General features: G+C 44.3%; 1 protein-coding gene across 1 annotated transcript; it reads right to left on the reverse strand.

The window, feature by feature from the left end:
- Positions 1 to 1,602: 1,602 nt before the first annotated feature.
- LOC311107276 (elongation factor 1-gamma-like) lies at positions 1,603 to 22,219 on the reverse strand (the record flags this gene model as incomplete). Its single annotated transcript, XM_084149756.1, has 11 exons — positions 1,603 to 1,957; positions 2,433 to 2,557; positions 3,089 to 3,261; positions 8,237 to 8,471; positions 9,935 to 10,064; positions 10,659 to 10,802; positions 13,275 to 13,417; positions 18,180 to 18,243; positions 18,819 to 18,899; positions 19,160 to 19,268; positions 22,215 to 22,219. The coding sequence occupies 11 exons, from the start codon at positions 22,217 to 22,219 to the stop codon at positions 1,799 to 1,801; spliced, it is 1,368 nt and encodes a 455-aa protein (XP_084005882.1). The 3' UTR covers positions 1,603 to 1,798.
- Positions 22,220 to 23,555: the final 1,336 nt, after the last annotated feature.

Below are 23,555 nucleotides of genomic sequence, written 5' to 3' on the forward strand. Positions count from 1 at the left end.
GAGGCAGTTTGGAACTCGGTAGTGAATGAGTGTTGCAACCGAGGACAGATTTTTACACGCTACAGCACTCTGCGGTCCCGTTCTGTGAGCTTGTGTGGCCTACCACTTCGCGGCTGAGCCGTTGTTACTCCTAGATGTTCCCACTTCACAATAACAGCACTTCCAGTTAACCGGGGCACCAATTTATGAACTGACTTGTTGGAAAGATGGCATCCTATGACGGTGCCACATTGAACGTAACAGAGCTCTTCAGTAAGGCCATTCTACTGCCAATGTTTCCTATGGAGATTGCATGGCTGTGTGCTCAATTTTATACAACTGTCAGCAACGGGTGCAGTTGAAATAGGTGAATCCACCAATTTGAAGGGGTGTCCACATACTTTTGTACATATAGTGTAGCAGGAAAGGGGGGGGGGGGGGGGATCAACTCCATATTAATGCCCATGACTTCGGAATGAGATGTTCGACAAGGTGTTCACATACACTACATGACTAAAAGGATCTAATCCAAGGGTTTGTATGTCCCCTGGAGGACAAAGAAAATACTGCACCATCACCATTTTGACCCACCCATCTACCCCCAAAAAGTATTGCTAATTTAAATACCAAAGCTGCCATTTTGTAGCCCTTGTGTTGAAACTAGCTCCAGACAAGTCTGAGTAATTTAGAAACTTCAAAAAACCTTTTGATGTATCCAAATGAATTTAGATGTATCCCGATGAAATCAAATTATTTTTCTAAAAGCTTAGTTTCATGAAATCATATGCAATTATTCTCATTAGTTCGGAAAAGGTTGGTATTTACTCTGAATATATACAGGTCACATCCCAAATTACACCCTATGATCCCTGGTCAAAAGCAGCACCCTGTATAAGGAATAAGGTCAGATTTGGAACAGACTCACTGTATGCACAGAATCATGAGGTCGAGGGTCAGGAGAATCATGAGGTCGAGGGTCAGGAGAATCATGAGGTCGAGGGTCAGGAGAATCATGAGGTCGAGGGTCAGGAGAATCATGAGGTCGAGGGTCAGGAGAATCATGAGGTCGAGGGTCAGGAGAATCATGAGGTCGAGGGTCAGGAGAATCATGAGGTCGAGGGTCAGGAGAATCATGAGGTCGAGGGTCAGGAGAATCATGAGGTCGAGGGTCAGGAGAATCATGAGGTCGAGGGTCAGGAGACTGTAGATGTTCAATTATTTATTTTTTCACCACATTAAAAAGGCTATAATGTACGCAACCAATTAATTTATGGGCAGCAATTTAACCCTTTATTCCATGTCCAGATATCAGCTCCATGATTGCTACACCAAAACAGAATAAAATATCTGAATACTTTCACTGAATTAGCCTGCTCCCAGGTCAGTTTGTGCTCTTGCCAAATCCACTGCTCATTGTTAAGCCCAACATGACGACGACTGACAAGGGACTAACACACTGGCACTCTGGCTCAAACTGAAAGGAGATTCAGGCTTAAAACGGTGTAGCTAGTTGATGGGATACAACAAGGCCACAAGGCAACAAAAATAGTCTAAACTAATACAAGTCATCTACCATTACTTTTTGGGAAATTCTATCACCAAAAACAAATCCAGAAAATGGCATTGTGGAAAACATGTTTATTTGTCAACTCAAAACAACCACTTCTTTTGGACCATTGAGACACAATCCACTCCAACTGAAGATCAGTTTGAGAAGGTCCAAGTGCAGTTTTAAGGTGTTGAATGTCCTCAGGTTAAAGGTGTTGACGTACAGCGGAGGACGTATCCCGGCCATGGTGCCTTCATCCTCCACCGCTGCTCACTTGAAGCACTTGCCCTGGTTAAAGGGTTTACCCACATGTTTAAACTCTCCCTCCCAAGCAAAGTACTCCTTGACCATGGTCTTGGTTTCGGCGCTGTCGGGGTCCAGTTTGCGCCAGGCGTAAGACTCGTAATCAATCTGCCAGTCATCAGACAGCTACACAGAGGGAGAGATTATAGGTGGTCAACTAAACGCAAGCATACAATCATTGAATTAACAACATTCCCAATATTGGGACAGAAGAATTAACCTGTAGGGTTTATAAATCCTTGGTGAGACTATATCAAGATCAACCAAATCACTCAAATGTATATGGTTGTAGAACAGGGTTCTCCTAGAGCACGTTCTCAATTCAGAACTGCAGTAGCCCTCCCACCTCTCTCTGATTCCCCTAGGGCCAGTTTCCCAGACACAGGCTAACTTCAGTCCAGGATTAAAAAGCTTGGTCAAGGGAAAATTAAAATGTTTAATCCTGGACTATGCTTAATCTATGTCTGGGAAACCGGTCCCCAGTGTCTCGCCAAGACGTTCACTTCAGTCAGCTTTATTATTCCACAGGGGAACAACGGACAATAATTGTCTACTAAATGACCTTCCACCCCAAACAGCCCAAGGGGAAACAGAAACTCACAGTGAAAGCTAAGTCCTGTCCTCTGAAGATCCAGATTCCAGAAATGCTACTGTCGTTGTTCCCGCCGAACAGGATCACGCTGGCAAAGCCGTTCTTCCGGAGTTTGTCAAGTCGCTGGAACATTCCTGAAAGATGAAGCAGCTCTTAGAACACAAGACTACGACATTCCGTTTTTTGACAATGTTCCCTTACGTGTGGAATCCTTGACTCTAAATACATTGGCGCCAACGCCGCGTGAAAAGTGAGATTCGCAAGGAAGTCGGACCTTTCCTGTCGAGTCGGCCCTTTGACGCGTCTACATAACTGTCACTTACAGTACGACTTCCACGTGTCACTACTTTCTAAGGTCTGATGTGTGTGGAGCTACGGCTCTGTGTATTCTACATCTGATGAGGTTGCAGCTCATGAAGGTCATGGGGGTCAGTGGGAGATGTGGATCTGTGTGTGTACAGCCTATGGTTGGCTGTGTAGATCTGTGTGTGTACAGCCTATGGTTGGCTGTGTAGATCTGTGTGTGTACAGCCTATGGTTGGCTGTGTAGATCTGTGTGTGTACAGCCTATGGTTGGCTGTGTAGATCTGTGTGTGTACAGCCTATGGATGGCTGTGGTAGATCTGTGTGTGTACAGCCTATGGTTGGCTGGGTAGCCATCTCACCCATGATGAGGTTGCAGCTCATGAAGGTCATGGTGAGCTCCTCTGGGTATTTGTACTCTCCGTACCAGATGGAGTAGCCCTCCTTGTCAAAGTGTTCCCAGAAGTGGGGCACGGCTACGGTCAGGGTGTCCTCGTTAGAGTACTTCCTCTTGAACTCGTCCATGACAAACGCACTGCAGGAAGAGGAGAGAGAGAGAGAGAGAGGAAGCAGGAGAGATTGAGTTATTAGGTGACTAGATAGTGTACAGAAGTTGATATATACATTGCATTCGGAAAGTATTCAGATCCCTCGACTTTTTCCACATTTTGTTATGGTACAGCTTTCTTCTAAAATTGAATCAAATGAATGTTTTCCCTCAATCTACACACAATACCCCATGACAAAGCGAACAGGTTTTTCATTTTTTTGGTGCTAATTTATCAAAAATTTAAAACATAAATACCTTATTTACTTAAGTATTCAGACCCTTTGCTATGAGACTCGAAATTGAGCTCAGGTGCATCCTGTTTCCATTGATCATCCTTGAGATGTTCCTACAACTTGATTGGAGTCCACCTGTGGTAAATTCAATTGATTGGACATGATTTGTAAAAAAGGCACACACCTGTCTATATAAGGTCCCACAGTTGACAGTACATGTCAGGGCAAAAACCAAGCCGTGAGGTCGAAGGAATTGTCCGTAGAGCTCCGAGACAGGATTGTGTCAAGGCACAGATCTGGGGAAGGGTACAAGAAAATGTCTGCAGCATTGAAGGTTCCCAAGAACACGTTGGCCAGTTTGGAACCACCAAGACTCTTCCTAGAGCTGGCCACCCGGCCAAACTGAGCAATCGGGGGGAGAAGGGCCTTGGTCAGGGAGGTGACCTAAGAGCCCGATGGTCTCTCTGACAGAGCTCCAGAGTTCCTATGTGGACCTAAAGGACTCTCAGACCATGAAAAACAAGATTCTCTGGTCTGAAGAAACCAATTTTGAACTCTTTGGCCTGAATGCTAAGCGTCAAGTCTGGAGGAAACCTGGCACCAACCCTACGGTGAAGCATGGTGGTGGCAGCATCATGCTGTGGGGATGTTTTTCAGCGGCAGGGACTGGGAGACTAGTCAGGATAGAGGGAAATATGAACGGAGCAAAGTACAGAGAGGTTCTTGATGAAAACCTGCTCCAGAGTGCTCAGGACCTCAGACTTGGGTGACGGTTCACCTTCCAACAGGACAATGACCCTAAGCACACAGACAAGACAATGTCGGAGTGGCTTCGGGACAAGTCTCAATGTCCTTGAGTGGCCCAGCCAGAGCCCGGACTTGATCCTGATCGAACACCTCTGGAGAGACCTGAAAATAGCTGGGCAGCAACGGAAGAAGTTTGGAACCACCAGGACTCTTCCTAAAGCTGGCCGCCCAGCCAAACTGAGCAATCGAGGGAGAAGGGCCTTGGTCAGGGAGGTGACCAAGAACCCGATGGTCACTCTGACAGAGCTCTAGAGTTCCTCTGTGGAGATGGGAGAACCTTCCAGAAGGACCACCATCTCTGCAGCACTCCACCAAATCAGGCCTTCATGGTAGAGTAGCCAGACGGAAGCCACTCCTCAGTAAAAGGCACATAACAGCCCGCTTGGAGTTTGCCAAAAGGCCCCTAAAGGACTCTGGTCTGATGAAACCAAGATTGAACTCTTTGGCCTGAACGCCAAGCGTCACGTCTGGAGGAAACCTGGCACCATTCCTACGTTCAAGCATGGTGGCGGCAGCATCATGCTGTGGGGATGTTTTTCAGCGGCAGGGACTGGGAGACTAGTCAGGATCGAGGGAAAAATGAACTGAGTAAAGTACAGAGAGATCCTTGAGGAAAACCTGCTCCAGAGCGCTCAGGACCTCAGCCTGGGGTGAAGGTTCACCTTCCAACAGGACAACGACCCTAAGCACACAGCCAAGACAAGGCAGGAGTGGATTCGGGACAAGTCTCAATGTCTGAGTGGCCCAGCCAGAGCCCGGACTTGAACCCGATCATCTCTGAAGAAACCTGAAAATACCTATGCAGCGACACTCCCAATCCAACCTGACAGAGCTTGAGAGGATCTGCAGAGAAGAACGGGAGAAACTCCCCAAATACAGGTGTGCCAAGGTGCCTCAACAAAGTACTGAGTAAAGGGTCTTAATACTTATGTAAATGTCATATTTCAGTAGTTTTTTTTATACATTTGCAGAAATGTCTAAAAATGTGTTTTTTCCCCCCTTGTCATTATGAGGTATTGTGTGTAGATTTAATCCATTTTAGAATAAGGCTGTAACGTAACAAAATGAGGGGAAAAAGTCAAGGGGTCTGAATACTTTCTGAATGCACTGTACTGGCTTTGGACCACTATAGTGAAGGAGTGGTAGAGAGAGAAGAGGCAGATTGAGTTATTAGTAATGTTCTACAGTAATATCCCACAGGGCTAATGGCAGTAGATATTTATTATTAGTAATGTTCTGCAGTAATATCCCACAGGGCTAATGGCAGTAGCTATTTATTATTAGTAATGTTCTGCAGTAATATCCCACAGGGCTAATGGCAGTAGATATTTATTATTAGTAATGTTCTACAGTTATATCCCACAGGGCTAATGGCAGTAGCTATTTATTATTAGTAATGTTCTACAGTAATATCCCACAGGGCTAATGGCAGTAGATATTTATTATTAGTAATGTTCTGCAGTAATATCCCACAGGGCTAATGGCAGTAGCTATTTATTATTAGTAATGTTCTACAGTAATATCCCACAGGGCTAATGGCAGTAGCTATTTATTATTAGTAATGTTCTACAGTAATATCCCACAGGGCTAATGGCAGTAGCTATTTATTATTAGAAATGTTCTACAGTAATATCCCACAGGGCTAATGGCAGTAGCTATTTATTATTAGTAATGTTCTACAGTAATATCCCACAGGGCTAATGGCAGTAGATATTTATTATTAGTAATGTTCTACAGTAATATCCCACAGGGCTAATGGCAGTAGCTATTTATTATTAGTAATGTTCTGCAGTAATATCCCACAGGGCTAATGGCAGTAGCTATTTATTATTAGTAATGTTCTACAGTAATATCCCACAGGGCTAATGGCAGTAGCTATTTATTATTAGTAATGTTCTGCAGTAATATCCCACAGGGCTAATGGCAGTAGCTATTTATTATTAGTAATGTTCTGCAGTAATATCCCACAGGGCTAATGGCAGTAGCTATTTATTATTAGTAATGTTCTACAGTAATATCCCACAGGGCTAATGGCAGTAGCTATTTATTATTAGTAATGTTCTGCAGTAATATCCCACAGGGCTAATGGCAGTAGCTATTTATTATTAGTAATGTTCTACAGTAATATCCCACAGGGCTAATGGCAGTAGATATGAGGGTAAAGCTAAACCACAGGTTTGTTCTTTGAGTCATTTCCAATGACTAGAGCCCACAGAGAGGAGTCTGTCAGGATAGACCTCAGTACTAGAGCCCACAGAGAGGAGTCTGTCAGGATAGACCTCAGTACTAGAGCCCACAGAGAGGAGTCTGTCAGGATAGACCTCAGTACTAGAGCCCACAGAGAGGAAGGAGTCTGTCAGGATAGACCTTAGATTTGAACCAAGCGGAGTATTCGAGAAAGCATGACAATTAGTCAACTAACTTTTATAGTCACATGTACCTCATGATTTTCTGGTTGATTAAAGGCCTACTGAAGTCAAACGCGTTGTTTTTCCTGTGTTTTATATATACACACACTGTAGTTCCACACTGAGGTTGGAATAATATTTTGAAAATTATAAAATGCCCTTTTAGTGTAAGAGCTGTTTGAAAACACCGCCTGAAATGTCAGCCTGTTTTGGTGGGTTGGAGTTTTGGCCTCCCTGGTGACATCACCAGGCATTCAATTAGTTAATAGACCAATAAGAAAGAGTTCCAAACCTCTCTGCCAATAACAGCTTGTCCCCCCCCACTCAGACAGTCATAGCAAAATTCTTGCTTGAGAAATTGCTCTTTGCTAAGAAGCTATTTTTGTTTCTTTTTGGCCATTTTAATTGAAAACAATCACAGGAAGGTACTTAATTGTTACCCAGAAATTATTTGATATCGAGATTTTAAAAAAGGCTGCATTGGACCTTTAAAAAAAAAAAAAGCTACATTTGTATAAGATAATTATACCATGTCAATTTTAATTCCTCAAAAATATTCAGTTATTTCAAAGCGACTTTGGACAGCTGGCCAAACTCACTGATCCAGCTTTCTGGACCAACTCCCAGTACTCAAAGGGGTTTGAAAGAAGGCGAAACCTATTGGGACCCTGAGGGGTATACTACAAAGTTTAGCTTTTTATTTTAAAAAATGAACCAGAAAATCTAATTATTTTTGGTTGCTAATCAAAGTTACCTGGCTAACGCATTGATCCGGCTTTGTAGTGTACCCCCCTTCGGATCAATGAGTTAGCCAGCCAACTTTGATAAACAACCCGAAATAACTATCGATTTTCTGGTTCATTAAGGAAGCTAAAACATGTTATTTTTCACCTTTATTTTAGCAGGGAGTCTCATTGAGATGTAGATCTATTTTATGAGGGAGGCCTGCATATACAATTTATAAATACAACGTAATACATACATTTTTACATTTACATTTTAGTCATTTAGCAGACGCTCTTATCCAGAGCGACTTACAGTTAGTGAGTGCATACATTATTTTTTATTTTTTTCATACTGGCCCCCCGTGGGAAGCGAACCCACAACCCTGGCGTTGCAAACTCCATGCTCTACCAACTGAGCTACATCCCTGCCGGCCATTCCCTCCCCATACCCTGGACGATGCTGGGCCAATTGTGCGCCGCCCCATGAGTCTCCCGGTCGCGGCCGGCTACGACAGAGCCTGGATTCGAACCAGGATCTCTAGTGGCACAGCTAGCAATGCGATGCAGTGCCTTAGACCACTGCGCCACTCGGGAGGTCAAGATGACAAAAACATACGAGTGTATTTTTGGTTGGTTGTTGAGTTAATTTCACCATGACCATTTCAAGCTCATCTTTCAAAAAAAAAAAAAAAAAAAGGTTAAATCACAACATTTAGGCTAGTTAGCTGGCTAACTCATTGATCCAGCTTCTTAGTATAGCCCTCATGTATGTGGACATATGACGTACCTCTTTGGCAGGTGAGCGAAGGGGTCCTTCGTTTTGGGTTCTGAAGCCAGAGCTGCTTCACACTCGTCCATCTCCTCCACAGCAGGGGCAGCTTCCTTCTCCTTCTTCTTCTTCTCCTGAGGTTTGCCTGCCTCCTTTCCAGCTTTCTCTTTCTTGGGCTGGGCGTCTTTCTTGGGAGGGGTATCTTTCTTGGGCTGGGCGTCTTTCTTGGGCTGCATGTCAGAGAACTTCTTGGCTGGAGAATAAAGACAGCCATAATAAATCCAGTGTAGTGTCCTAGACTAGACCCAGTGTAGTGTCCTAGACTAGACCCAGTGTAGTGTAGTGTCCTAGACTAGACCCAGTGTAGTGTAGTGTCCTAGACTAGACCCAGTGCAGTGTAGTGTCCTAGACTAGACCCAGTGCAGTGTAGTGTCCTAGACTAGACCCAGTGCAGTGTAGTGTCCTAGACTAGACCCAGTGTAGTGTAGTGTCCTAGACTAGACCCAGTGTAGTGTCCTAGACTAGACCCAGTGTAGTGTCCTAGACTAGACCCAGTGTAGTGTCCTAGACTAGACCCAGTGTAGTGTCCTAGACTAGACCCAGTGTAGTGTCCTAGACTAGACCCAGTGTAGTGTCCTAGACTAGACCCAGTGTAGTGTCCTAGACTAGACCCAGTGTAGTGTCCTAGACTAGACCCAGTGTAGTGTCCTAGACTAGACCCAGTGTAGTGTCCTAGACTAGACCCAGTGTCGTGTCCTAGACTAGACCCAGTGTCGTGTCCTAGACTAGACCCAGTGTAGTGTCCTAGACTAGACCCAGTGTAGTGTCCTAGACTAGACCCAGTGTAGTGTCCTAGACTAGACCCAGTGTAGTGTCCTAGACTAGACCCAGTGTAGTGTCCTAGACTAGACCCAGTGTAGTGTCCTAGACTAGACCCAGTGTAGTGTCCTAGACTAGACCCAGTGTAGTGTCCTAGACTAGACCCAGTGTAGTGTCCTAGACTAGACCCAGTGTAGTGTCCTAGACTAGACCCAGTGTAGTGTCCTAGACTAGACCCAGTGTAGTGTCCTAGACTAGACCCAGTGTAGTGTCCTAGACTAGACCCAGTGTAGTGTCCTAGACCAGACCCAGTGTAGTGTCCTAGACCAGACCCAGTGTAGTGTCCTAGACCAGACCCAGTGTAGTGTCCTAGACTAGACCCAGTGTAGTGTCCTAGACTAGACCCAGTGTAGTGTCCTAGACTAGACCCAGTGTAGTGTCCTAGACTAGACCCAGTGTAGTGTCCTAGACTAGACCCAGTGTATCCTTGTGTTCACATCCTTTTACATCAAAACAAATGTTATTACCATTTGACCACAACATTAGCATCCATCAGTGCTTGAAGAGGGGCGTACCGCCACCGCTCATAATATAGCAGCTATTGTCCCAGGTCTTCTAGTCAGATTATTGTAGATTGGGTCTACTTTAACCTGTGCCAAAGTCCTGTGTTATTCTCCCAAAGATTAGATTTCACAACGAGGGGGATGCCTCTGTCATGATAGTACGTCTTGGGTGGGTGACAATTACTTCATATAAGCTTTTTAATTATCTATGTCCATTGAAAACAAAGTCAAAATATTTCTCATTTAGAAATCTATCAAAAACATGTAACTGTTTTTAGATAATGGAACTAGAACAATACGTGGAACAATCCTTCATTCTAAAGTCGGTCCTTACGATCAAACTGAGCCATCTTGTCGCAGAGCTTGACCTCTCCGAGCACAGTCTTGAACTGGGGCTGGTTGACGCAGGTCTGGAACCAGCGGGTCACGTTGGGGTAAGGTTGGCGGAAGGAAGGCTCAAGGACCTACAGGAGGAGGGGGTCATTTAAAACCATATGGATAGCTCTACAACTGCAAACAGAAAACGGCAACATCTAGGCCAGTGTTTCCCAATCCACTGGGCAAGCTTGTAAGCTAGAGCTGATATGTTCAGTCCTCGAAGGTACTCCCTCGAGGAATGGAGAGAGAAATACTAACCTAGGCTAAATTATAGGACATCAAAGACATATCGGCTGGTTTCCCGGACCCAGATTAAGCCCAGTCCTGGATTCAAAATCCTTTGACGGTCTTTTCAATCTCCATTGAAAGTGTATTTTAGTCCAGCACTAGGGTTACTCTGTCTCCGGTAAACCGTCCCCATGTACGAGTCCCAAATGCCACACTATTCCCTATATAAGTGCACTTAATAGGGAGCCAATTTGAGAGACAGCGTATGTTTGTTATATAAATATAAGGGGTTCCCTGATAAAACAAGCCATTGATTAGTTAACTGAAGCTAAATGTGTGCAGTGCAAGAGGTCCTTTTGAGGAACGGATAGGGAAACACCCACCTAGACTAAGTCAGAGAGACATGAAGCCCTATGTATTTGTCGTCACAACAGTAAAACAGAACATCAAACCTGTTTATAGAGCCAGATCATGCTGCAGGCCACGCTGATATCAGCCAGGCTGACTCTCTCTCCAACCAGGAAGGTCCTGGTGTTCAGGTGACTGTTCAGGACAGACAGAACCCTCTTCACCTCCTCCTTGGCCTGCTCTGTTGCCTGGGAGGGAGACGAGGGGGGGTGATGCAATGCAATTACAATGGATACATTACACTGTGCAAGACTAGAGGCTACAGGGTGACAGACATGGCACCAAAAATGAGCTTTGAGCAGAGCAACTTTTAACCAGAACAGATAAGTAGGCTCCTAAGGACACTTCATTTAGCACTAGTCACCTAACCGCCTTTCAAATGACTTGTTTTACTACAGTGTGAAATGACGTTGCCCACTGCCTCCACCTGCTGAATGTTTTATAGTCATTGCTGCACATCTCAGATGATTGCTACAGCATGTGACTTCACATTCTCTAGATGTTTAAATTCAATAATTTATATTGTCATTTAAATAAAACCAGAGAGGAAGCGGTGAACTTTAGACTACTTTGGTAAATTTGTATTTGTATGTATTATTAGTAACTATCTACAGTAATTTCCCACAGGGCTAATGGCAGTAGATATTTATTATTAGTAATGTTCTGCAGTAATATCCCACAGGGCTAATGGCAGTAGATATTTATTATTAGTAATGTTCTACAGTAATATCCCACAGGGCTAATGGCATTAAATGAGGGTAAAGCTATATGACGCATTTCCAACGGCTAGAGCCCACAGTGAGGAGTCGTCGGCTAGACCTCAGTACTAGAGCCCACAGAGAGGAGTCGTCATCTAGACCTCAGTACTAGGGCCCACAGAGAGGAGTCGTCGGCTAGACCTCAGTACTAGGGCCCACAGAGAGGAGTCGTCGGCTAGACCTCAGTACTAGGGCCCACAGAGAGGAGTCGTCGGCTAGACCTCAGTACTAGGGCCCACAGAGAGGAGTCGTCGGCTAGACCTCAGTACTAGGGCCCACAGAGAGGAGTCGTCGGCTAGACCTCAGTACTAGGGCCCACAGAGAAGAGTCGTCGGCTAGACCTCAGTACTAGGGCCCACAGAGAGGAGTCGTTGGCTAGACCTCAGTACTAGGGCCCACAGAGAGGAGTCGTCGGCTAGACCTCAGTACTAGGGCCCACAGAGAGGAGTCGTCAGCTAGACCTCAGTACTAGGGCCCACAGAGAGGAGTCGTCGGCTAGACCTCAGTACTAGGGCCCACAGAGAGGAGTCGTCGGCTAGACCTCAGTACTAGGGCCCACGGAGAGGAGTCGTCGGCTAGACCTCAGTACTAGGGCCCACAGAGAGGAGTCGTCGGCTAGACCTCAGTACTAGGGCCCACGGAGAGGAGTCGTCGGCTAGACCTCAGTACTAGGGCCCACAGAGAGGAGTCGTCGGCTAGACCTCAGTACTAGGGCCCACAGAGAGGAGTCGTCGGCTAGACCTCAGTACTAGGGCCCACAGAGAGGAGTCGTCGGCTAGACCTCAGTACTAGGGCCCACAGAGAGGAGTCGTCGGCTAGACCTCAGTACTAGGGCCCACAGAGAGGAGTCGTCGGCTAGACCTCAGTACTAGAGCCCACAGAGAGGAGTCGTCGGCTAGACCTCAGTACTAGAGCCCACAGAGAGGAGTCGTCGGCTAGACCTCAGTACTCAGAGGTGTGAAAGAAAACAAATGCCATTTGTAACCAGTGGAGTATTCCAGAAAGCAGGATTGTTACTTTTTTATAAAGACATCCGATTGATTGACAGACAATCTAACAGTCTGTACCAAGATTAGATATGTCAGTCAGCATTAGGGCTGGGTGGTAAACCGTATTTGACTATATACTGGTTCTGAAGGACCAGTTCGGGTTTGACTTTACCTTCTATAACAGTATTTCAGGGTTTGTTAAACGTGATACGGCACTAAATTTTTATACTTTACTCCGTTACACGAGTCGTCTCGCTCCCTCACCAAGCCCCGCCCCTCAAGGAGCCCAGTTGTTGTTGCTCGACCACGAGATCATCTGCCGACCCTTCACCTCTCCAGTCTGAACGGTCAATGCAGCAGAAGCAACAATATGTTGGCGACAACGATGCAGCTTTCCACTTCTTAATATAAATCCACAAAGCGTTCTATAATTACACTATTCTTTTTTTTGTATCTTACTGTCTGCAAACAGCTAGTTTTGTCTTTTCTTAGCAAGTGTTGCGAAAATAAATCGTGTTCGATTAAGGCTAAATCGCTAGTTAGCTGGCTAGCAAAAAAAATTTTTACTGAGTCAGAGCAAACTTAGCTAGCTAATACAGCCTGGTACCAGTGATGGTGTCGGCCTAGATCAGCGTGTAGTTTGTCAAACAGTATCTTCTAAATCAGAGAGGAACAGGCAAAGCATAAATATGTTAGCTAGCTACATTAAGTAAGCGAAAAAATAAAATATTTTGCTGGTAAGAAAAATCTGAGTGGCTGGTAGATTTTTTAAAAATCTACCTGCCACAGTGGCTGGTGGACCAAACAGTTAATTTCCCACCGTGGTTGTGATATCTGATAATCTACAGTGTAACTGCAATAAAAGAGGAGCTGGAACGCGCCCAGAAAGAGAGTCAGCGATAACAGTACATACCTGTTTGTTGAACTGCATGATTCCCAAGGTGGGGAAGACCCACGCAGAGGCTGGAGGGATGATCTCAGCATCAGCAAAGCTCACCCACTGCAGCACCTGGGACTGGGCCTGGGGACTGCTGCCACGCAGTGCCTCATTGCTCACTGGGGGATGAAGACAGTCCCATAAGATGAGGAATGTGGGCACAGAGCTTAACAGGTAACGCCGTCCCAAACGGCAGTGAATCCAAGCAAAATGCTGCGTGATCTGTATCTTTTCAATCCATGTTTACAAAAAAGGTGGATATGGCGATTTGGTGGACGTTTCAGCCCGGTGGCCTTTCTTAGAAGACACAGTACAGTCATGACTTGTATCCAGGATCAGAGCGGATACTCTACCAGTAGGTTACTGGTGTTAATCCTTATACATTTACATTTTTACAGTTTAGTCATTTAGCAGACGCTCTTATCCAGAGCGACTTACAGTTAGTGAGTGCATACGTTATTTTTTTCATACTGGCCCCCCCGTGGGAAACGAACCCACAACCCTGGCGTTGCAAACGCCATGCTCTACCAACCGAGCTACATCCCTGCCGGCCATTCCCTCCCCTACCCTGGACCAATTGTGCGGTATGCAGATTTTCATACCATCATACTGTTCTTCTGCCATCCCAGGATTTACGGTATTATCGTCATAGCACACAAAGGGGGCGCTAGAAACAAAAAGCCCACTGGGCGTCAATTACCAGAATGCTAACAAAATTAGCACAAGTAATCTTGAATTCCCATGGACGCTTTTAGCTAAATGCTAACAAGCACAAAATAACAACGTAATTGCAAAGACAGGCATATCCAGCTCATGAAGTTATAAAAGTATAGCTAGTAGCCATTTATAGCTAGTGGACATTTACAAGCGAAAGTGAACGAGAGAAATTGTGCAAATAAAAATAGTTGATGCATGCTTGTTTGAAGGAAGAGCAGCATGTGTACACAGAGCAGAGGGGAGGAGAACAGAGAAGGAAGAGCAGCATGTGTACACGGAGCAGAGGGGAGGAGAACAGAGGAGGAAAACAATAGCGGGAAGCACGGGGGGGGGGGGGGGGGGACACACTAGCGGGAAGCACTAGGGAAAAAACACACTAGCGGGAAGCACTAGGGAACACACACACTAGCGGGAAGCACTAGGGAACACACACACTAGCGGGAAGCACTAGGGAACACACACACTAGCGGGAAGCACTAGGGAACACACACACTAGCGGGAAGCACTAGGGAACACACACACTAGCGGGAAGCACTAGGGAACACACACACACTAGCGGGAAGCACTAGGGAACACACACACACTAGCGGGAAGCACTAGGGAACACACACACTAGCGGGAAGCACTAGGGAAAAAACACACTAGCGGGAAGCACTAGGGAACACACACACTAGCGGGAAGCACTAGGGAACACACACACTAGCGGGAAGCACTAGGGAACACACACACTAGCGGGAAGCACTAGGGAACACACACACTAGCGGGAAGCACTAGGGAAAAAACACACTAGCGGGAAGCACTAGGGAAAAAACACACTAGCGGGAAGCACTAGGGAAAAAACACACTAGCGGGAAGCACTAGGGAACACACACACTAGCGGGAAGCACTAGGGAACACACACACTGGCGGGAAGCACTAGGGAACACACACACTAGCGGGAAGCACTAGGGAACACACACACTAGCGGGAAGCACTAGGGAACACACACACTAGCGGGAAGCACTAGGGAACACACACACTAGCGGGAAGCACTAGGGAACACACACACTAGTGGGAAGCACTAGGGAACACACACACTAGCGGGAAGCACTAGGGAACACACACACTAGCGGGAAGCACTAGGGAAAAAACACACTAGCGGGAAGCACTAGGGAAAAAACACACTAGCGGGAAGCACTAGGGAAAAAACACACTAGCGGGAAGCACTAGGGAACACACACACTAGCGGGAAGCACTAGGGAACACACACACACTAGCGGGAAGCACTAGGGAACACACACACTAGCGGGAAGCACTAGGGAACACACACACTAGCGGGAAGCACTAGGGAACACACACTAGCGGGAAGTACTAGGTAAAAAACACACTAGCGGGAAGCACTAGGGAAAAAACACACTAGCGGGAAGCACGAGGGAAAAAAAACACTAGCGGGAAGCACAGGGGGGGGAAAAACACTAGTGGGGAGCACAGTGGGGGAAAAAACACTATTGGGGAGCACAGTGGGGGAAAAAACACTATTGGAAGCACAGGGGAGAAAAAACACTAGTGGGAAGCTCTACAGAGAACTCACCCAGAGATCTTTGACTCCTAAAATACAGCAGAAAGCTAACACTGTGTCTCTTTATTAACTCAGTCACTTCCTTATACAACTAACAAGAAACCAACCAAATACACAGCCGGAGAGTACAGCACATCTTAGACAGTTATAAGATATCTGATGAGAAACAGTTAGTAGTGAATGGCATACTTCATCACCTCATGTGAGCCGCACAACCAAGAGAGACTCACCGATAGATATAGAACGCTATGGACTCACCAGCAGAGACTCACTGATAGATATAGAACACTATGGACTCACCAGCAGAGACTCACTGATAGATATAGAACACTATGGACTCACCAGCAGAGACTCACTGATAGATATAGAACGCTATGGACTCACTGATAGATATAGAACACTATGGACTCACTGATAGATATAGAACACTATGGACTCACTGATAGATATAGAACACTATGGACTCACCAGCAGAGACTCACTGATAGATATAGAACACTATGGACTCACTGATAGATATAGAACGCTATGGACTCACTGATAGATATAGAACACTATGGACTCACTGATAGATATAGAACACTATGGACTCACCAGCTCCAGCTTTCTCCTGTTGTGCTCTTTACAACGAACACGTGACTGGCTGCTGTTCTGGGGAACTACGGTAAGCTTCATAATGAAAAATAAATGTGACAGGCAAAATGAATAACGCAATTTGCTTTATCTCCTACCATATTGCACAAGTTGAATGCAGGTATTTCCTTAAGTAGCTACAAATATTCAAAATGTATTGGGAAAAACTTCAAAGAAATAGTTAACGGTATTGACAGTATTAAAAACAATCCCGTGGCTATTTCTAAATACCTCAGTATACCGCCCAACACTACTCTCTAGCATACACTACCGTCTGCATAACAACTACAGAGATAAGATTTTTTTTATAAATCTCACATGGATTTTGTGTATGCATTTTTCATGATAGCGGATCTAGCTTTGCATATTAGATATTGATAAATGAGGCCTCTGGAGAGATACTGGCTAAACAGGCTTGGGCTGTCACCCAATTCTGCAACCTTGTTAAATCCATGTGAGAAAGTGTGCAAATGTACACTGGAAGAAGGGTGGAGAATGGGGCTGAAGCCCAAGATTGCACCCCCAAAACAAAACACCCGACGCAGCCAATCAAGTTCATGATTGGCAGCTGATTAGTAGAATCGGATGTTCAATTATGGCAGTTGGAAACCAAACCCTGCATGAGGGTAGCTATCAAGGAGGAGGGTAGCTGGCCACCCCTGTCTTAAAGGATCAAAACAATCCATCTTCAGGCACTTATAGTCCACAGAAAATGTGGAAGGGCTAGAGTACATAATGCCAAGTCCCAAATGACCTCATATTCCCTACATAGTGCACTACCCTATGGCCAATGTTCCCTCTAAGATCAGCACACAGAAGAAATATCAGCCCGCGCAGAGAAGCACGAGATTGAACTTCACTCAACTTTCAAGAGTTTCCCCCGTTAGTTAACACTGTCAACGTTTCCCTTTACTGTGGGAATTGTGATAGAATCAACGCAACATTAGCCACTTTCAATCCAACATACCGAAACAAAAACTATGCAAGACTTATTAATATGCCAAGCTAATTATGCAAGAGATTTTGGTTGTAGGCAGAACGAATCGGAGTAGGATTATATTGCTTAGACAGGCACGACTCAACCAATCAGAGCTGCAGTAGGCCTATATGCAAATAGACCATTTATGGATATGTGTTTCAATCACTTTGAACTGGACTGTGTTTACAGCATGAGTGGTTGTGAGTAGATGCGCTTGTTTTGAGATCAAAGCGAGAGCTGCACATTTTGTTCACATCCTTTGCTAGTTAGTGATCATTTGTAGTCAGCAATAGGGGAGTGAATCCTTACAAGAGCACTTGTGCATTTTTTGCCATCTTTGAAAAGCGAGTCTGGTAAAGAGCTTTTTTTTTTTTTTGCCTCAAAGTCGCAGTGATTTACTTTGAGACAGGCTTGAATAAGCCAAGTAGCCAATAGGTATAGGGTAGCATACATTCTCTGATTCTCTGTAATAATGGTATGGGAATAATAATGCATTTGATTTTGTTTCTTGCATGAAACACCACAACAACATTTTCAGTCACCTCCTTGTCTGAAGGTCAAGTGGATAAACAGGTTAGTGTCAAGCCCTGCATGTTCTAAAAAAAAGTCTCATGGAATGTAGGCCTATATTGAACACCACACATTGGCTGCTACTGTAGGCTGAGTGACTGAACAGCTATTTCAATGTTAAAATATTATGGGATGCATTTTCTCCATTGTTTTTGATGGTAGGCCACTCTGGTAGGCCTACATTATGATCAAATAGTTTTAACAGTGGCTAACTTAAAGCGGGTACAGCCTCAGAGTTCACAGTAAACAACACGCCGGAAGTTGCACAGAATTTTCACAACGTTGAAGTTTGCGCTCAGCAGACCTGAACTTTGAGGGAACACTGCCCTATGGCACCTGGTCAAATGTAGTGCACTATATAGAGAATAGGATGCCATTTGGGACGTATCCACAGAAAAATACGGGATGTGAAAAGCAGACTTACGGTAGTGAGCAATGGCATTACTCTCGAAAAGACAGAAGCCGTCGTCGCCCTGAAAGGCTGGAACCTGATGAGGGAGACGGTTTAAAAAGGAAAACAGATTCAGTCATTTATTTGATTAGCTCGAGTCCATTTTCAACACCTGTCTTAGATGGGCGACACCAACATTTTTATTTATTTTTTTACTCTATGGGAAAATACAGCATTGATATGAAACCCATGTTCAATCTAGCTTGGGCACCAGTCTGTTTGTGCCATCATGCAGTGTTTGGCATGACAAGGAGTTGATATGAAAGCACAAACAGATCTGGGACCAGGCTATGATCGACCCAGAAGTCTTAAAATAGTAAATGCTTACTTCTGATGCTCAGGGTTAAAAAGCTCAATGAAAACTTCATGATTATTTCAGGTGAAGAAATTCAAAACATCATTGCATCATACAAACTATGTTGGTAATATAGGCCTGCTACCACAGACAATACAAAATCGTATCATCCAAGTTCAAGGACACTGTAAACCACGGCAGTATCCCAAGTGGCACCCTATTCCCTATATAAGACCCTGGTCAAAAGTAGTGCACTGTGTAGGGAATAGGGTGCCATTTAAGACAGATCCCATTACAAAACCGATGCAGAAACCGACCTTGCCCAAGGGGAAGTTGTTGAGGAAGGCAGGGGTACGGTTCGTCTGCCCAAAGGTGAAGGCAGGGGCGCTGCTGGCCACCTTAGAGAGATGAGATGATACTTTATTAATCCCAAGAGGAAATTAGGCTGTGTTTACTCAGGCAGCACAATTCTGATATTTTGACCAATTACGGGCAAAATAACTGATCGGTCAAATTACCTAATTGGTGGCAAATGATCAGAATTGGGCTGCCTGTGTAAACGCACACTTAAGTTTGTCCTCCTTACAGCCATAGTAAAAACAATCACAGGACAATAAGAATAAATACATATGATAAGGCAGGTCAAAACGTGCAGTACCTTGAGGCGTGCGCCACTGTACTGGGCTGCAATCTGAGCCTTGAAGGCTCTCCAGTTCTCTGGATACGTGTACAGAGTCTGTGGACGGGAGGAGAGGGAACCATCACAACTACATTAAAATGGCAGTCCATCTAGATCCAGGTGGTGGTTTAGGCAGGATCGACTAGTAGAATCACTAGTAGCTACATCACTATGGGTTTTTAACAGTAGGCTATGTAGAGTGTTCAATCAAAAACACCTTTTGACCAATGTGTCAAATTATGTTAATAATATGTATAATTGTGTATATAAACAAAACTTATTGGAGTTTTTACCCTTGTAGGATGACCAAAATTAGGGTGACTTAATCAATGGAGGCCAGAGAAAAATAAAGTGGTCAAAAAAAAAAAAAACAGGAAAACAGCATTGCGTCAGTTGGGCTGGATGCTGTGAGAGAGTTAAGGCTAGCTGAGAGGCTCACCGTTGAACTCATATTTATTCTCCAATCAGGCGGATATAAAACAAACAATAGAGGATTGGCAGATATCGATTGCGACATGACATGTAGCATTTTCATATTTTAGTATACGCTTTTCAGATTAATGCCAAATTCCTGTTCTTTTTTTCAAAGATTTCTCACAAAAACAAGCGTATCTCTGTGAAATGTCAACGTAGCACTGAGAGCACAGCAAACGTTTTTATCTTCGAAGCCTTTTACATTGAATTCAGGCTCAGCGTCGCGTTAATTTTGCGACCCGTGGAAACCACTTTGCAAACGATAACCACATGTAAAATACTCAAAAGTCGCTGTGAGAAAGCGGCGCCGCGCGGTCAACAGAGCTCTGTGATTATTATTGGCTGTATTAGGTTACGAAATTCAACTTTTTGGATATAAATGTCGATATGTTAGAGAAAGATCCCACTCAACGATTCAGAACATGAATAATCTTATTCGTCTTGGTAAAATGTATTTTATAACACAAGGAAGTGAAACGTAATTACCAAAGCTTGTTTTCAACCACTTGGGGCAGAGTGTGCAGACACCCTACAGTATGGGACAGTTTCCCGGACACAGATAAAAAGCCTAGTCCTGCTTAGGGCTGTTGCGGTGACCGTATTACCGCCACACCGGTGGTCACGAGTCAAGAAGGCAGTGAAATTCCACGTGACTGTTTAGTCCCGGTAACTATGCTTCTCCAAGCGCTGATGCTTCTGCTGGTCATTAGTAGCCTACCAAACTTGCTAACTGCCTGGTACTCAGCACTCTAGTGTCCCTCTAATCACTCTGACATCAATGCAAATGTAATCAAAAATCTAAATCAAACACTTCATGTTTGTTGCGCAACATTTCTATAGGCTATGGAATTGCTTGAGAAAACAGAGTTTTGATGGCCTCTATTAAAAAGAGGATCCCGTCAGCTTTCTATAGGCTAGGCCTACTATGTTTTCTCTCAACTTTCCTAATAGTAAGTTCATTGCTGCGCTTTACAACAGGACTATAGCCTACCTGGCTTGTGAATGATGCCCAGCGTGTGCAGTAAGGCAAGAAACACTGCATGCCTTTTTTTGGGGCAACTTTTTCAAATCATAGTCGCACACCTCATGTAGACTAGCCCATAGGCCTATGTTTGATAAGGTTTGTATCACAACTGAGCACATTAATCCGCATTACAACCGGTGTAGAGCCTACCGTTCTGATCTGTTGCATCAGCGTCATTGTGTTTAAAAGGGTTTATTGATGCTAGTGGTTGTATTAATTTGGGATCTATCGCATCCCACAACTGTCCCAGACTATGTATGGAATAGCTATTTCTCGCACTGAAGAACAAGTTGACCAATAGAATATGTCAACTTTGGTACTATGGGGGATAGTAGGTTGACATAGGCTAGTGCTTTTGCTGTTCGTTAGGCCTACTCATCTTGTTGGCTGACAATATCTTCAATATGGGCCTTGGAATTCGATGAAGCGCGCAGTTGCGTCCCCGATGTGTCGGTCTTCACTTGTAGCCTACTTCGGAGCTGAGATGCCTGTGAGAAGGACCCGATCACGTGACGGGCTTAGCTAATAAGAATTGAGATATCTGAGAGAGCCGTGTGAGTGAGAGGTGCTTTGGAGCAGGGCAACTGGCAGCCGGGAGAAGGGAATTATAATATTCAACCCAAGGGCACAATGGCCACTTGCCTGTAAAAGGCATGGAATTTTTTTTAGGGGCCATTATGGCCACACAAGGGGAATACCACGAGAAATTCAAGGCCTGGTGAGAATATTATCAAGTGCTTGTCAAATTGTGAATGAGAGACTGATGAAGTGTGTGCAGCCTGAGCAGGAAACAGAGCAGAACTCATGCCTTTCATGCAACTTTTTTGAAATCATCATTAGAGTCACATCATGCAGGCTTAGAATGTATTAAAAATCCAAACTTATACCCCAACAAAGGTTGCCAAAATAACTAAATAAAGCATATAGGAGGAACTGTTGATTTGTTAACCGCTCAACACAAAATTGCCTCATGTGGCCACTCCCTCAGAAATCGTTTGGAGAAAATATCCTTTCTATTTTATTCAGCTTTGTTCAATTGTACTCTACATACTATAAAATAATGCCACGGAATTCTAAGCAAATCTTGTCTGCTAAATGAACTACTGTAACCCACAGCCATATCAGGGCCTAACATAAGGACAACTCAGAGTACACTATTCTGTTCTTCTGAAATAGACTACATTTTCTTCATATGTTTCTTCAGACCTGTCTAAAATAAATAATGGATTTATTGTGATGGTGTAGGCTATATTACAATTATTTATTATAATTTTGTTTCATGTAGATGTTCCAAAGGTCTGCATCAGGCTTGTAGGCTATGCATGAAAACCAGGAGATGATAAACCTGTTTATGTTAATTAATGGTCAATTACAGTGAGACCGGCAGTTATTTGCTTGAAAATCACCAGCTGACAGAAATTAATGAACCCACTGTCAATTCAGATTATTAATTGACACGGTCATTTAGACAATGACGTAAATGACTTGGAACAGGCCTGGTGGACATACAATACCGATGCCTACATCCGTTCTCACCACATCATCAATGGTAGGAAATAGTCCTAGATGTATCCCAAAGGCCGGTAGATGGCGACATGGAGTCGTTCCATTTTACCGTCAAAGCGAACGTATGCAGCCGGCTATTATACTCGTATTACATTAACGTCATTTAGCAGACGCTCTTATCCAGAGCGACTTACAAATTGGTGCATTCGTATCCCATGTGGACCGGTTCGTACATAAAACATTATCCAGTCAGGCTGCAAAGGAATGGATTTCCTCCCTAACAAGATGTAATGGCGAGTAGGCATTAAAAAAAAAACGGGGCAAATATGCCCACTTTCTTTATAAAACATCATTTTCTACCATGCTATTGGCTAATGCTACTTCCATATGTTGTGCCCAGCGTTTAGCCAGGGATAAACAGACTGCTGCAGCCCGATTGGCTAAACGCAATACGCAACATCCGAGACTTGCATTTCTAGATATTAGTCACTGAATGGATAATGTTTTATGTACTAACCACGGGGGATAGGGGTGTATAGCCAGCTGCATACACTAACTTCGGATGGTAAGATGAAACGACTCAATATCACAATCTGCCAGCCTTTGGGCTAGCCTGGAAGCTGATTACTGGTAAAAGCATGTTAATGCATAGCCAAAATACATCAGGACGATGTCAGTAACAGAACAGCTTATTACATGCAAAAAAATAGCCATTCCAGTGCCAAAAATGTATTCCTAATATCTCACAACAGCTATACAACAACCAACTCAATTAGACCCTGGGTGTTGGGAATCTACAATATATGCAAGCATTATTGGCCTATAGTTACACCCAATGCGGGCAGAGGTTATACCCCTTTAAATTTCACTTATTTGCATTGGCTACTGAACTAGCTAAAAGCAAAGTTATGCCAAGTCATCACGGTACATCACTGGCGGATCACAAAGATGATGCTTTGGCAACCATAATGAATATCCTGCATTGGTAGTGGCTTACCCCTAAAGTTGGCCACAACCCTATCCAAACAGCAAGTAAACGAGTTAGTTTGCCACCTACTGTTAGCTAGTACCACCTACTTTCCATTAGGTACCTAACTAGTTAGCTAAGTAGCCACAAGTATGCTACCCAGAGACTCCGGATGGCAATATTTGGATACTTTGATTGACAAATAAAAGCTGTAAATAAGCCATGACACGCGGGAGGTATAAAATCGACAGCAAGTAATTATCATTCATTATTTGTCACGGATTTTGAAGAACCCAACGTGGCACAAAGCACGGAAAGAGGCGTCATTTTACCACCGCGAATGCTATTACGCTGCATCGTCAAGAAAGACTGTATGAGGGGAACAAATAAACATGGAAATGAAG

Source organism: Coregonus lavaretus, assembly GCF_964263955.1.
Source record: "Coregonus lavaretus genome assembly, chromosome: 32".
In the NCBI taxonomy this organism is placed as follows: Eukaryota; Metazoa; Chordata; class Actinopteri; order Salmoniformes; family Salmonidae; genus Coregonus; species Coregonus lavaretus.